General features: G+C 56.9%; 1 protein-coding gene across 1 annotated transcript; it reads left to right on the top strand.

Moving 5' to 3' along the window:
* The first annotated feature begins 219 nt into the window (after positions 1-219).
* Positions 220-15032, top strand: Prom2 (prominin 2). Its single transcript, XM_028892738.2, has 24 exons — positions 220-592; positions 1094-1143; positions 1515-1717; positions 1813-1933; positions 2163-2226; positions 2466-2555; positions 2878-3080; positions 3447-3521; positions 4461-4524; positions 4734-4893; positions 5195-5347; positions 6262-6385; positions 6791-6885; positions 7018-7102; positions 8955-9101; positions 10034-10105; positions 10775-10867; positions 11003-11056; positions 11336-11416; positions 11598-11666; positions 12384-12473; positions 12637-12743; positions 13057-13129; positions 13284-15032. Exons 1-23 carry the CDS (start codon positions 277-279, stop codon positions 13118-13120), a joined length of 2580 nt encoding a protein of 859 aa, XP_028748571.1. The 5' UTR covers positions 220-276; the 3' UTR covers positions 13121-13129; positions 13284-15032.

The following is a 15032-nucleotide window of genomic DNA, read 5'->3' as shown; positions in this document are numbered from 1 at the left end:
GAAAACTGTTTGAAATTGGGCTACCTTAGATAATCCAGAGACTCTGGGGTACCCCTGGACAGGTTCCAGGCTGTCCTTGCCCAGCATGTGGGGAGGGGAGAGAGGCACAGGCTTCACTGAGATCGCCAAGGGCGGCTGGGCCTGGCCCAGCCCCCTATCCGGCCTCCGCCCCTGCCCTTCCTACGCTCCCGGCGGGCGACCTGGTAGCTCCAGAGCCCAAACCTGTCGGGCCGGTTTGTGGAGCCACGGGGACCGAGGGAAGAAGGCTGCAGAAGGATGCACGGCCTGCCCGGTGCTGGCCCGCGCTGTCCGCCGCCCGAACCTGTGCTGCCCACCCGTCCCGAACTCATGACGCGCTCGCCCGGCCTCGTGGTACCCTTGCTGGGCCTGGGCCTGGGCCTGGCCCTGAGCCTGCCCGGAGCTGTAGCAGCCGACTGCGGGTCCTTGGCGCGGGCAGAGCATCTGGCATTCCATCCGGTAGCCAGGACGCGATGGCTGACCCCTCGTGTCCGCGCACCGGGGCCCCTGGACTCCCTCTATGGCACCGTGAGACGATTCCTCTCGGTAGTTCAGCTCAACCCCTTCCCGTCGGGTGAGTGTCCCCTCCCCCGGCGGACCTCTGCAGGCCCTGGGCCCCCAGCTAGCATCTGTGCACATCCCCTGTCAACAAGCACTTGACGGGGTGAGGTTTCTGGCACCGCACCGCCGCCTTCTTCTTCCGTATGTTCTGGGATTCCACGAGCAGCGCCGGAGCCTTCTTGTTTGACCTTGAGCCGGGGCTAGGTGCGAGAACATAATGTTAAATCTGGCTCATTGTCCCAGGGTCATGGTGCCGGGTCAGGGGGGCCACAAGAGGCAGGAGCAGGGGACGGACTACCAGGCCAGCTGCAGGGCCTACCAGAAGGGTCCAGAAGGTCTGCTTGCAGGCCTTCTCTACCAGCTGCCTCTCCTGCGGCGTGATGAGGCCTGGCAAGGTGTCACAGCCACATGACACTGCCTTCTAAGAACCTCCCTTAGCCTGGCGATAGAGCGTCTAGACACAGGGGCAAGGCGGTGGCGGTCCCCAAACCCTCAGCTTGCTTCCTTTCCCTAGAGTTGATAAAGGCCCTGCTGAATGATCCATCCTCCGTGAAGAGGGATGAGGTGAGGTCTGAGCCGCAGGTGCTGGGGGAGGAGGGGGTTAAGGGTGAGCAGAAGGGCCCCACCCGCTCAGTTCAGCCCACCCTGCTGAGGGTTTGCCATCCTTTTCCTTCCTGGGTTCAAGCCCCGCGTCTTCCTTTTATTCGTGGTGGTGGGGTTTGCAGTGATCCCCATGGCCCCTAGACCTGGATTGCCTCATCTGTACCACGGCAATGAGCAGGGACACCACTGGCCTCCTGCATCCTGCCCCGGGGGTTCACCAGGATACAAGCAGAGGCACACAGGCTTTCTCTCCACCTCTGTCTTGCCCTGGAGTAGAGGAAAGGCAGGGCTGCCCCCCCACCCCCCCCCTCATGCCTCGCTGCCTTGCCCAGGTGGTTCGGTATGAGGCAGGCTACGTGGTGTGTGCTGTGATTGCCGGCCTCTACCTCCTGTTGGTGCCCACCACCGGGCTCTGCTTCTGTTGCTGCCGATGCCGCCGGCGCTGTGGGGGCAGAGTGAAGACGGAGCACAAGGCCATGGCCTGTGAGCGTGGCACTCTCATGTCCTTCCTGCTCTTGACGACCCTCATGCTCCTGTGAGAGGCCGCCTAGGTCGGGGGGCAGGACGGGCTGGCGGCCCTGTGCTCCTGGGCACCCCGCAAACCCTTTTCTCCTTGCCTCCGGCCCTCAGGATTGGTATGGTCTGTGCTTTTGCTACAAACCAGTACACACACGGCCAGACAGGCCCCAGTGTGGAGGCTGTCCCTGAGACCCTGCTCAGCCTGAGAGGCCTGGTGTCTGATGTTCCCGAAGTAAGTACTACCCAATTCCTTCATCTGTGTGTGAGTACCCGGCTTCGAGACAGACCCAGAGAACCGCATCTCTGGGTCCCATAGACCTGCAAAGCAGAGAGGGTGTTCCTTCCTGTGTGCACTGCCACCCGATGGAAAGTCCCTGAAATACCTAACTGAAGGATGGGGCTGCTGAAGGACAGGAAAGATGGCTTACCCCTGCCCCCCACAACCCCCCATGTTTGCCTAGGAGCTTCAGGCCGTGGCTGAGCAGTTCTCTGTGCCCCAGGAGCGAGTCTCAAAGGAGCTGGAAGGTGAGGGTTACAGCTGGCCAGCTCCAGGTCCCTCAGTCCTGGCCTGCCTTGGGGAACCCTCTCAGCTCCCTTAACCTGGACTTCACCAGGATACCACGTCACCAAAAGGGGTCTCCCCCATGCAGCAGCCAACCACCCACACCACCCTGCAGAGCCCAGGGCTCGTGGAAGGCAACGGGGATGTCCTCAGCGCCTGGGGGTTGGGGGGGCATCCCTGTCAACTGTCCTGTGTTGTCCAGGTGCCGGTGAGAAACTTGGGAACATAATTCATAACCAGCTCAAGAGCGCAGTGTACCCGGGGCTGGCATCAGTGCACAGCCTGGGCCAGGGTGAGTTGGACCAGTGCCCTGGATGTGGGTGGGTCCGGCAGGTGTCCTCCAGGAGCCAGTTCTCCCATCCCCCACCCCTGGGTTTCGCGTACTACCCCAGCCCCACCCAAGTCCTTTCTTCCCATTATGCTGGGATCCTGTGTGTGGCATCCCTGCCTACTTCCTGGCCTCATGTGCCCAGCGGCAGTTTCCACTGTGGCTATAGATAGTTTATGCCCCTCTAGCCAGGAGGAGGGAATAATATGGTGTCTCTTTTTTGCTGGGGTGCTGAGGGCGCCAGGAAATGGGGAGGAGACCCTCAGGCTACATGCGACTCTCTTAGCCCTGCAGGTTTCCATAGACCACCTCCGAGCCCTGAACGCCACCTCAGCGGAGCTGCAGGAGGGTCAGCAGCACCTGGAACCACCTGTGCAAGCTCACCGGGAACGCCTGCTCACCCTGCTGCAGGAAGGCTGGTGCCACGGGCACTGCCAGGGGGCCCTGAGCCGGGCCAGCGCTCTGCAGCTGGATGCTGACTTCAGCCAGGTGCAGGCACTGAACAAGCCTACCGGGACTTGGAAGGGCTGGTCTAGCCTGCGCCTTTGGAATCCTCTGGCATCTTAGTGGCTCTCGTGAGGCCAACTTTCAGGGAACACCTTCCTTAGGCTGTGCCTTCCTCCCCAGAGCACCCAGGGTTAATGACCCTTTGCTCTTAGAGGGAGCCAAAGCTCTCCATGGGCCACACACGTAGCCCCGAGCTTCATGTATATTAGCTTCTTAGGCTCTCTCTGCCCCTCAGGGTGATGGGGGGGCACTCTGCGGTCCCCATTTTACATATGAGGATATTAGTGCAGAGGCACCTCCTTCCTCCCATAGGGATCCTTCTCCTATCATAGACACCCTCCATTTCAGGTGCCCCCTGTGGATGATGTCCTGCATCGCCTGAAGGGTGTCCCAGAGGCCAACTTCTCCAGCATGGTCCAGGAGGTAAGCCCTGTCCTGGTCACCTGGTCTTTTGCTCCACCTGCCTGGGAACTGACAAGGGAAGAGCATCAGTCTCACTCTCTGGAACAAGAACCTGGTTAAGCCAGGCGGTGGTGGTGGCCCACGCCTTTAATCCCAGCACTCAGGAAGGAGAGGCAGGTGGATCTCTGAGTTCGAGGCCAGCCTGGTCTACAGGGTGAGTTCCAGGACAGCCAGAGCTGTACAGAGAAACTCTGTTTCGAAAAATCAATCAATCAATCAAACAACAAACAAGAACCCAGCTAAATCCAGGACGTGAGTCCACCCTCACCCTGCAGCTGCCTGGGCTAAAGACTCATGGTGCCCCCCCCCCCCTGTCCCCACTGCAGTCAGATGGAAGAGGCAGGTCTGCAGCTCAGAAAGAGGAGCTGGGCTCCTCCCATCAGGGATGGGGTCTTCAGGCCACAAGGGAGCAGGTGCTTTGACTGCACCCCGAAAGGCAGACCTGCTCTCTGGGTGGAGACAGCCACGGTGGGGGTGGTGCCATGTGAGTCAGAAGAGCCTGTGACCCAGGGCCTGGAGTTGGGGAATCAGTGAGTCAGCTATGCTGGGAGGCTGGGAAGAAGGAAGCCAGAACTAAAGGAGATGGAAGGTTGGAGCTGGACTGAAGGAGCAGAGCTGGTTGTCAGGATGGGGTGGGTGGGGACCGGCGAGAGGGTGAAAGCCACCGCTGTCTAGGAGGTGACTGAGTAGAAGGGGTGTGAGGGTTCATAAGTGACACGTGTGGAAGAGTGTGGAAGAGCTGAGTTAGGCGGGAGAAGCCATGTTTGCAGGAACAAAAGGATCACTTCCTTGGCTGGGAGCATCGAATAGCAGCACCCTCCCTCTGGGCCTCTAACTTGGAGACCCCAAGGTGGAATCCCAGGTGACGAGCAATAGCCACAGCCTTGCTTGGTCCCGCAGGAGAACGCCACCTTCAATAGTCTCCCGCTCCTGGTTGCAGTGGAGATGGCCGATGCGCTCAAAGGTGAGGCCCAGCTCAGGGGCCTGGCTGCCTTCCTGGCATGCTTCCCCCACCATACCCCTTCCAGGGAGGCCTGCTGAGGGAGGAGCTGGGCAGAGTGGTGGGGACGGCTGTCTTCTTCTCTGCCTGCCGGGCTCTCTGCGGGCCCCAGAGGTTTGGCCCCGGCTCCTGGGTGCCCTCTGCATCCTCTGAGACCCTGTAGCTCTGGGCAGATCTGAAAAAGGCACTGGCTGAGCAGCCTGAAGGTGTGAGGATGCTGGCCCGAGGATTCCCAGGTTCAGAGGCAGCTTCGCGCTGGAGCCAGGCACTGGAGGGGCTGGAACAGCGCAGCCGCCCCTACTTAAAGGAGGTCCAACGATACGAGAAGTACAGGTGAGTGCGTGCTGAGCCTCCATCCCATCCCTGTCCACTTCCGGCCTTCCGACAATACCGCTGCCTTCTTTTAAGCCAAGAACCCTAACTCCTATGGCTTCCATGTCCCACCTGGCTGTGTACCTGAGCCTGGGGACCCTGTAAAAGCTCTGAGACCTCAGGAAATGTTTGCGCCCCCCTACTCCTAAAGACCCAGTCTGGGGCCTAGAAGCCTAAGTCCCGGGCCGGCCGGCCCTCTGGTGCCGACCCTCTGGTGCCCCTGCCTGCCTTCTCAGTAAGCCCCACCCTCTCTCTGTGGCAGGTGGATTTTGGGATGCGTGCTGTGCTCTGCCATCCTGCTTGTCGTGGTCTGTAACCTGCTGGGCCTCAGCCTAGGCATCTGGGGGTTGTTCGCCAGGGAGGACCCCAGCCACTCAGAAAGCAGAGGCGAGGCTGGAGCCCGCTTCCTCATGGCGTAAGAAGGGGACGGGGAGGGGGAGGGGCTCTCACGGCTGGATTGCCAGACTCCGTCCCCCCCACCCCCACTCCCAGTACAGTGGAGTCTGGCAAGTCAGGGGAATGAACCTCGGTGCTGACCTGGTCCCCACTCCTTGGGTGACTCTGGATAAAGCAACGATCTCCCTGGGCCTCGGTGTCCTCCCCTGTCTAAGGGGAGGTTGGGCTGATGCAGGGACAGCCACAGCCGTTGTAACTATAGCGTGCCCAGCAAGCCCAAACACAGCTCCAGAATCCCTAACTCAGCGTCTAGGCAGTCCCAAAGCCACCATCAGGAGGCAGCCTCAAAGGCATTATCTGCTTGTCATCCTCAAACTAGATGGCCATTAAGGCCAAGGCTGCCACGCACGGTTGGCCAGGCTGTTTATCACACAAGGTGCCTGGTCAAAGGGAATAGTGAGGAACTGCAATCCACGGCACATGTCACTCTCCAAGCCTCACGCCCGGCATGGGGCTGTGCCCACGCACAAAGAGGCTCTGTAAGTCAGGGGCCCTGGCGGAAGGGACCCGACCGCGCAGTCTGTTTGAAATGTTATCTATGTAGGTGACTCATGTCTCGCTATGCCAGTGACGACTTAGAAAGGTTGAACACTGGTGGAGCAGGTCACTTCCACAGACCATAAGTCCAGAAATGGCTCTTTGAACAAACAGGTGTCCTTCCTCTCAGCTTCCAGGGCAGCAGGACCCAGCAATTGGATGGGGGAGGGGGAGGGTGCCAAGGAGCTGCCAGGAGTGCTGGATTCGCCTTCTTTGCCCAGGAGGCATGCCTTGTTGCCAGCTCGTGGCCCGTGCTGGCCCAGGGTGTGGGTGGGGACAAGCCTGGTCCAGGGCAGTCAGCTTCCACATCCCTTCAGCCATGTCTCTCACTTCCAGAGGTGTGGCCTTCAGCTTCCTCTTCGCGGCCCCCCTCATCCTCCTCGTCTTCGCCACTTTCCTGGTGGGCGGCAATGTGCAGACGCTGGTGTGCCGGAGCTGGGAGAGCGGAGAGCTGTATGAGGTGGGCCTGGGCCTGATCCAGCGCCGAGGGAGCTGACGGGAGCTTGGGCCAAGAAACTGAGTCAGGAGGAAGTGGGAGCCAGAGGCGCAAACAGGAGAGAGGGACTGGAGGAAGGGGGACGAGATGCAGGGGACAGAGGGGGCGGAGAGAGAGACACCCATGAGCCCCGAGCCTCTGAGGTGCTCCCCGGGTCCCATCAAGGACCCCAGGCGGTGGCACCCACACCCTCGCCTAACTCCGAAAGTCCTGTTTGCACCACTGCCAGAGATTCACGGCCAAGTCCCCATGAGGAGTCAGGGCCTGGAGTCACTTGAATTGGAGGGGGTAACGGGGGGGGGGGCATCAAGCTTTAGGGCAGCTCTGCCCTTCACCTCACTATGCTACTTTCTTCCTGCTCACCTGCAGTTTGCAGACACCCCGGGGAACTTGCCCCCATCCATGAACCTGTCCTACCTTCTTGGCCTGAGGAAGAACATCAGCATCCAACAGGCTACCGGTGAGTGGGAGGCCTGGGGTTGGGGCTGGAGTGAGGAAGTAGAGGGAGGAGCAGAAGTGGGTATCCCCTCAGGGTGATGCCAGCCCCACCTGCCACCCCTGGGGGCTCTTCATTGATGTGTATCTTCCTTCCCCAGACAGTGTAAGGCAGGGGCGGTACTCTGGAATGTTCTACAGCTCAACGACTCCTATGACTTGGATAAGCACTTGGATATCAAACAGGTGATAGAATGTTCTAGAAGGCTGTTAAGATGCACCCCCTTCCCCCGCCCCTCCTGTTCATCCCTTTCTTCTGTTCTTCTGGGGCATTATCTCTGAACTCAAAAAAAAAAATCTCTTATCGAGGGACCTCAAGCCAGAGGTCTTAGCAACCAACTCGGGGGCTGTCCAGGGCTTGATCTATGGAAGATTCCAGGGCTGTGAGTGGGTGTGTGAGTAGCTGGCTGCCATGAACGCCTCTGAGCATGTGCTCCGGGGAAAGCTTAATACGGCACAGGTTATGGGATGAGAGGACATTAACAGTAAGAGTAGGTGTGTGTGTCCTGGGTGGCATGTCCTAGCCGGGAGTGAAACGGGAGTGAGCCACCAGAGCGATACGGATGGAAAGCGCTCTGGGGTCTTGGCTGCACCTCAGAGCCAGTAGTTGGCCATGGCAGATTCTATCCGCCCACCCCCAGCCCGACCCCTGAGTATCAGGCTGTCCGTCCTCCCGGGACTCAGGTGGCCCGTTTGCCAGAAGTGGTGCAGGGAGTTAGAGTGGACTTTGGTGCAGGAGTGAGTGGAAAGGCAGAGTGGAAGTGGTGGAGAACAGAGGCGCTCGTCAGTCCTGACGACAGAAAGCTTCAGGACCAGGAAAGGGCGAACGTCTTAGAATGTGGTCCTAACGGTGTATGAAACATGCCCCTTTCCCTCTCTCCATCCCTAGGAAAGGGGAGGGGAGAGGTCCCTGAGGAACCATTTCTCTAAGCATGTCCTAGGAAACACTCCCCCCTCCCCCACCCCAGCTAGCACCCTTGCTGCCCACACTAAACTAGTTCATTTTGATCCTCCTAAGAAACCTGTTGGATTCATCTCCATCCCAAGTCAGGGCTGGGACAACCAAACAAGATCAGTCCTGACTCGATACTTTAAGCCATGGCCAGGGATGTCTGCTTAATGGCAGTAGCTTTTCCCTCCCGCGTCTTTAACAGTGGCCCCAAAGCTGGAGGCTCTGCAGCCTGGGCACAGGGGATCTCCAGCCCTGGTGGCTGGATGCCATCGCAGCCTTAAGTGGTCCCAGCCCCAGAGAGGAGGGGCCCATCTTACAGAAGAGCATGCACCAATGAGGGACCATTGGTTCTGAGGGACCAGGCAGTTTTTTGAGGTTGCATGGTGACTTTGGAAAAAATTTCTCAGAAGAGACACCAAAAAGCCAATAAGCATAGATCAGAAAGGCAAAATGTGCCATCCAGGATGCCAGACTGTCTACTGCTTCATGTCCGATCCCTGTCAGTGATGCCTGCAATGCCACTGCTAAGTGAGTTGGGGACCCCTCTCCCTGGAGGAAGTTTGCCTAGTAGAGTGGGCTGCCTCTGATACTGAAACTGGATGTCATGGCCACAAGACAGGCAAATTCTGGGTGTCTTTCCTGGAAATGTGGACCTGTCATCCATTCTTCATACATTCCTTTACCCATTCACTCACTCACTGACAAGTCTACAAACTGAACTCCCCTACCACTGGACAGGCACCACTCCAGATGAGGGGCCTTACAGCAGAAGAGCCAAAGTCCCCAGGACTATTGAGCTGATGTTATCGACAAGCCCAGGAATAAGGGATTTGAGAGCATGAGGTGCTGTGAAGACCTGATACAGAGGATGTGAGGAAGAAGGGCCAGAAAGTTGTTTTTGTATCAGGTGGCCAGGGAAAGTCTGTGTCACAGCCCAGTTGTCACATGGTCCCTGGAAGCAGGCTGGGACTCTGAGTAGAGGTCTCTTGGGAGCCTGTGAGGGTGTGTCTACCTGGAGAACCAGGTGATGGCTCCCAGCCAAGCGACCAGGCTCAGCAATGTGCCTCATCCTGTCTTCTCCTCCAGTACACCCACAAGCTTCAGCAGGAGCTGCAGAACTTCAAGTTGGATGTAAAGAGTCTAGACCTGTTGAGCCCCGCTGCCCGCCGGGACCTGGAGGCTTTGCAGGGCAGCGGGCTGGAGAAAATCCACTTCAGAGACTTCCTTGTACAGGTCGGTGAGGGGCAGGCACATCTGCTTCCCCAGCAGGATGTGGCACTGAACAGAAGGGCCAGGCTCTGTGTGTTTTGCCTCTTTCCAGCTCCCCACAGTCTCTCCACTCCTGGGACTTCTTCCTGTTAAGGAACTAGGGCATGTCCCCAGGTCCCTTAAGCAAGAGTATGTGTTGCTGTTCATGGTCCTGAACCCACTGCTGCTGAGGGTAGTGGTGTGATACTGGGTTTCATTCTTTTCCTCACACTACGTGGGTGTTTTGCCTACCTGTATGTCTGTGCACCACATGCATGCAGTGCCTGTGGAGGCCAAAAGAGGGCAGCTGATACCATGGGACTGGAGTGTTAGATGGTTGTAAGCCACCAAGTGGGAACTGGAAATCCAACTCCCAACTCTGGTCGTCCGGAAGAGCAACCAGTGCTTTTAACTGCTGAGCCATCTCTCCAGCTGGACACTGGCTTTTCTTCAGATCACTCTAGAGGACATCTTGGTTTTTTTGTTGTTGTTTTGTTTTGTTTTGTTTTGTTTTTTCCTAGTTCATTGGAAACTCTGAAATACTTAACAGCTTCAGTTCAAACTCACCAAGACTCACGTCACAATAGACTTAGCCGGGGCTGGGAACATGGCTCAGTTGATAGAGCGCTTGCCTAGCATGCACAAAGCCCTGGGTTCAATCCCCAGTACTACCTGAAGCCTGATATGGTAACACATGCCTGAATCCCAGCACTTGAGACGTAGAAGGCGGAGGATGTGCAAGCTTGGGTTGAGCCTACGCTACATGAGACTTTCTCTGAGATAATCAAGCTGAGATGGGGGGGCCGGGTGGAAATGAATGAACTTAGTTGATGCAGGACACATTTGGGGATTCAGAGGCTGAGGGTATCTGGGGACATCTGAGTTCAGCCTTCTTGGTGTCTCCGGTCTTCCCTCAGATCCAGAAGCCTGTAGTGAAGACTGACGTGGAGCAGCTGGCGCAGGAGCTGGAAGGACTGGCCCAGGCTCAAGTGAGAAGGGAGCAGAGACCCTTTAGCCAGACCGCCATCGAGAAGATCTGGGCGGGAGGGACTGGAATGCTGGGGTTGGAGAGAGGGCGGGGACGGAGGCTGGAGACCGAGGGCCCCAGCCTTGGGTGCTGAGGCCTTCTACCCCGCTGTTGGACCTGAGGGGCCTGCAGCTTCAGTTCTCATTCAGACACTGCTGCCCACTCGCTGTGTGGCCTTGGGCAGGCCATTTCGGATCTCTGGGCCTCTGTCCGTGCATCCGCAGACTGTCCCAGTCTCTGATCAGACGAAGTTTCTGGCCTAACCTTGCACAGCAGGGCCACCTTCGGCTCTACCAGGACAGATGCAGTGGGGACACCCCCCCCCAATGCGTGCACTTCACACAGGAAGCCACTCTTGTATTTACAGACATCTCCAGTTTCTGAAGTTCCCTTTAAGATATCTCAGACTCCACAGCACCTTGGCTCTGGGTAAACGAGAGAGCATTGCCCAGTTTTAGCTTACATGGTCCTGCGGCACGTTTCGTAGCATCCATCAGCTCGGGGCAGACCTAGAACAGGGAACATCTGAGCTTAAGGATTTTCTCTCTGAGCCCAGCACTTTTCACCTCCCTTGGAGGGCTGCTCTTCCTGTTGGGATGGGAGCCGTTCTAACCCTTCCGTCTGCCCTCAGAATGACTCCGTACTGCGGCAGCAACTACAGGAGGAGGCCAGAGAGCTCCGCAGCCTCTACCAGGAGAAGGTTGTCCCCCAGCAGAGTCTCGTGGTAGGTTTGGAGGGAGTCTGGGGCAGGAGGGAGAGGAGGGGTGAAGAGAGGGCAGTGAAAGGAGGGAGGGGCTGGCCACATTCTCCGTTTCCTGCCTCTAAATCCTTGCCTGTCATAACCCTGATTCCTCCACAGGCCAAGCTCAACCTCAGTGTCAGGGCCCTGGCGTCCTCTGCCCCAAATCTGCAGGTGGCTAATGGGAGTGGGAGGCCGGGTCAGAACAGGTGGGCAGTAGAGGAAAACAGGATGGATGGCTGCTTTGAGATCTCTGTTCCGTCTTGTCCCATTGGAGGGGGAAGGGGGAACGGGAAAGGGGTCAGATCATTGAGGACCTCTTTTTTTGGCTTCTGGGCCCTAGAGCCTGTCCTTCATCCATTAAGGTGATGTGTGGTATATTGTAGGATGGATGGATGGACTGGCGGGTGAGTGGACAGATGGATAGCTGATTTGGGCTATTGTCTCCTGCAGGTGGATACCTCAGACGTCCTCACTAATGTATCTCGTCTAAAAGGAGAGCTGCCTGCCCAGACCAACCTCATCATAAGGAATGTGAGTTGGGGGCAGAGTGCCACCTTCGAGCCAAACACGGATTGTCTACCCCAGGCTTCCCCTCCAGCCCATCTCTGACTGTGGCTCCCATGAGAGCCAGGCTCATCCTGGTGACGTCAGACATGGAGGGAAGTGAGGAGGCAGGACCCCTGCCAACCCTGGGCTTCTCTCTTTCCTGTAGGCCTCGGAGTGTTTCCTGACTAGGGAAATGGGCTACTTCTCTCAGTATGTGGCCTGGGTGAGAGAAGAGGTAAGTGAGGCCTCAGAACCCCACCCAGCCGCAAAGTATACCCACCCCAGTGGACCAGCTGTGGAGCCCTTTGGGGTTGGACCCAAACTCCCAAACCAACCTGCCATCTGCCACTCTTGTTCACAAAATGGATCCTAACCCCCCCCATTTCTACCCCTAGCCCCTTTGTGAGGCCCAAGCATAGGCTAGGTTGGCCATAGCTTTCTAGAATATTCCATCTACTCCTTGCCCCATGCCTTTCCATGGATAGGTCCCTTTGCTGCTTGTCTAAGGCCAGCCATCAAAGCCCACCTGCACATCATGTGGGCCATAGCTTCTAGGAACAGTCTGGGATTCACAGGGGTTTGGTTTATCCTTGAGTATCTGTGTACGTATGTGTACGTGCATTTGAGGGCAGGCGTGTGTGTGTGTGTGTGTGTGTGTGTGTGTGTGTTGTGTGTGTACACACGTTGCCCCTCAGGAACAATAACTTAACACCATAATGAGGGACACAGTAGGACTTATATACGGGCTGGTGAGTAGATGGAAGGAGCCAGAGCTACGCTGAACAGGAAGTTCAGTGTCCTATCCTTCCTGTGGGCCCTTGACCATTCTGTCTGTGTGTGCACCCGGCACTCTATGTTCAAGTGTGAGGTGGACCCCAGCTGTGTCTCTGGGCTTCTCTGTGTGCCTCTTAGCCTTATCTTCACATACACCAGTCTCATGTTGGCACCACAGGTGACCCAGCACATCGCCACCTGCCAGCCCCTCTCTGGAGCCCTGGACAATGGTCATGTGATCCTATGTGACATGATGGCTGACCCCTGGGTGAGTGTCCCCAACCCATCATGGATACAGAGCCCAGTGGACAGGGGCAGTAGGAGGGCATGAGGCCAGGCGTGTGGAGTCAGTGCAGAGCCTCCGGGCACAGGGCTGGTGGGAAGGCACTGTTGCCCAGCCTGGTGAGCTGACCTCCATGGCTCCCGTCCAGAATGCCTTCTGGTTCTGCCTGGGGTGGTGCACCTTCTTCCTCATCCCCAGCATCATCTTCGCCGTCAAGACCTCCAAATACTTCCGCCCCATCCGGAAACGCCTCAGGTAAGGGGCTGCCAGAACCACAGTGGGTATCAGATATCCAGTGGGCATCAGATGTCCAGGAATTCTTTACAGTCATTGGGCACACCCTGTCCGGAACCCTCCCATGCAGAGAGAGCTTCTGGCCCAGCTCTAAGGAGCGTTGGGGCCCGAAAGTTCCCGCATAAGCCTGCCGCATCTGAACCTGGGGAATAGTTTCTTGGGACTAATCATCCTCTGGACGGTTCCTGGGGCAGGGACATCAGAGCTCCAGTTGTCCCTGTGTCAGGGCTGAGGGTCTGTGCTGGGGACTCACTTTATTCCTGTGATGTCACAGTTCCACCAGCTCTGAGGAGACACAGCTGTTCCACATCCCCAGGGTCACCTCCCTGAAGCTGTAGGACCCACTGGTGAGTTCTACCCCCCATAATCCCTCAGTGCCTGAGCTGAGGGGCTCAGATCTGGGGTTTTCAACATGAAGGAGGGTAGGAAAGCTGACCCAGACAGGTCAGTGTGGATGGGACACATCCCTTCCCCCACCACCTTCACCGGTTTTCTTTTTAGTTTATAACAGGGCAAGATGATCCCGGGGCTTCCTGCCCTGCTTCCTTGTCTCAGCCTGGACCAGAAGACTTCAGGAATCACTTTCCCAGAGCCAGGCTGGCTTCCAGTGCTGGCTTGGACCCCCCCCCCTTCTCCAGCTTACCTGGTCCCACCTCTGCATGATTTTCCTCATGACCCAAATCATACTCCGCCCTTACTGCACTGCAGAGCCAATGGGTCCTTCTGGGTCTCTAGCCCTTGTCCTCCTTGCTGTGGTATTCCAGCAACAGGAAGGGCCTCTTATCCACCCATGGGAGCTCCTCTCCAGCCCTCAGGTGGGACCCAGGCCCCTCCATTTACCCCGTCCCTGCTTCCTGTCCAAGTCCCTTTCCCCTTGTCTGAGTTCGATCCCCCCACCTGCCCCAACCTCCTTCCTGCTCCCTCCCCCAGCCTCTTGCTTGCTCTCTCTATGGAAGTCCTGCCCCGCCCCCATTGCCCCTCTTTCCCATGTTCTCACTGCCATCTTGCTGGCTCCCAGGCCCTGCTTGCTGGCCACCTAACCAAGTAGGCAGCAGATGTCATGGTGGACGTTATGAGCCCTGAGCCTTCTGCAGGCTCTAGTCTGGATCTCCTGTTCCCAGTGGGGGTGAGACAGGCCGGTCTGGGGGCTGAACTGTCCTGTCTGCGTCCCAGGTTAGAAATAGCAGAGCTGGCCCTGGTCCTGTCTTCTCTCTGAGCACTGGCTCCTTAGAGAGGACCAGGGATGTGGGCCACGCTGGGGCTCCCCCTTTGCCTCACAGATGGTCACATGGGTGGTACCCCACTGTCTTTCCCAGGAAGGATCCGGTGGTGAGAACAGGGTTTTGCACTCCCCTTTCCATCCTGCACATATGGCCTGGGATCGCCCCTCACTTGTCTCTGCATGGTCCCTATGTGCTGGACACTGGGTCCAGAAAGGACAAAGAAAAGGGAGACAATATGGACAAGTGTCTGTTCCATCACCATGTCCTCACTTCCCTAAGCTTTGGTTCTGGGTCCCTGAGGCTGGGTCTCTAAGGCTGAGGTTCAGTACACAGTTGTGTTTAATGGGCATCTGTGGGAAGAATCCCAAGGCCTCTCTGACTACAGGGCATCCTGGGACTGGGCAGCAGCAATTCAGTGTGGGGAGCAGAGCCTGCCTAATCATGTGATTCATAGCCTGCTTCTAATGCTGCTAGCTGGGGCACCTCCAACATGTGAGATAGGTCCCCCAAGCCGCAATTTCTTTTTCTGATAAAGTGGAGAGGCTCCTTAGAGCCTGTATGTAGGGTTGTGGAAGTCAAATGTGATGGGTGGAAACCCTTGACAGGACTTGGAGCAAGTACTGCTCAGGAGCTGAGAGCGAGGCTGAGGGCAGAGCCAGAGTCTGGCCTTTGTAGTGGTCTGCTGTGTTTCTGAGCATATTTATGAAGCATCCTTTGAACCAGCAGCAATTTTGCTGCTAGGACTTAGGACGGTGGTACTGATGTGCTAAGACTCCTTCAAGCACAGTCTCAAACAAGGTTTTTCGGTTGGTTGGTTTTTTTGGTGTTTTTTTGTTTTGTTTTGTTTTTTCTTTTTTCTTTTTTTGCTTTTCCAGAGGTTGGAAGATTTTTGTTTTGTTGTTTGTTTGTTTTTTGGTTGTTACTTGTTACTTGGGGGTGAGGAAGTGACACCCTGTAATTTTTTTTAGATATAATTGATGGGATTTAAACAAATGAAATAAAAGCAATTAAAAATCATTTCCAGTTC

Source organism: Peromyscus leucopus, chromosome 4, assembly GCF_004664715.2.
Source record: "Peromyscus leucopus breed LL Stock chromosome 4, UCI_PerLeu_2.1, whole genome shotgun sequence".
Classification (NCBI taxonomy): domain Eukaryota; kingdom Metazoa; phylum Chordata; class Mammalia; order Rodentia; family Cricetidae; genus Peromyscus; species Peromyscus leucopus.
Note: the sequence above shows the minus strand (reverse complement) of the source record. Positions and strands in the feature narration are given on the sequence as shown.

Coding starts and splice junctions, on each gene's coding strand:
- Prom2 (XM_028892738.2), top strand. CDS start 277: ATGCACGGCCTGCCCGGTGCTGGCCCGCGCTGTCCGCCGCCCGAACCT. Junction 5,348..6,261: donor GGAGCCCGCTTCCTCATGGC/GTAAGAAGGGGA, acceptor TCTCACTTCCAG/AGGTGTGGCCTTCAGCTTCC. Junction 11,667..12,383: donor TGGCCTGGGTGAGAGAAGAG/GTAAGTGAGGCC, acceptor TTGGCACCACAG/GTGACCCAGCACATCGCCAC.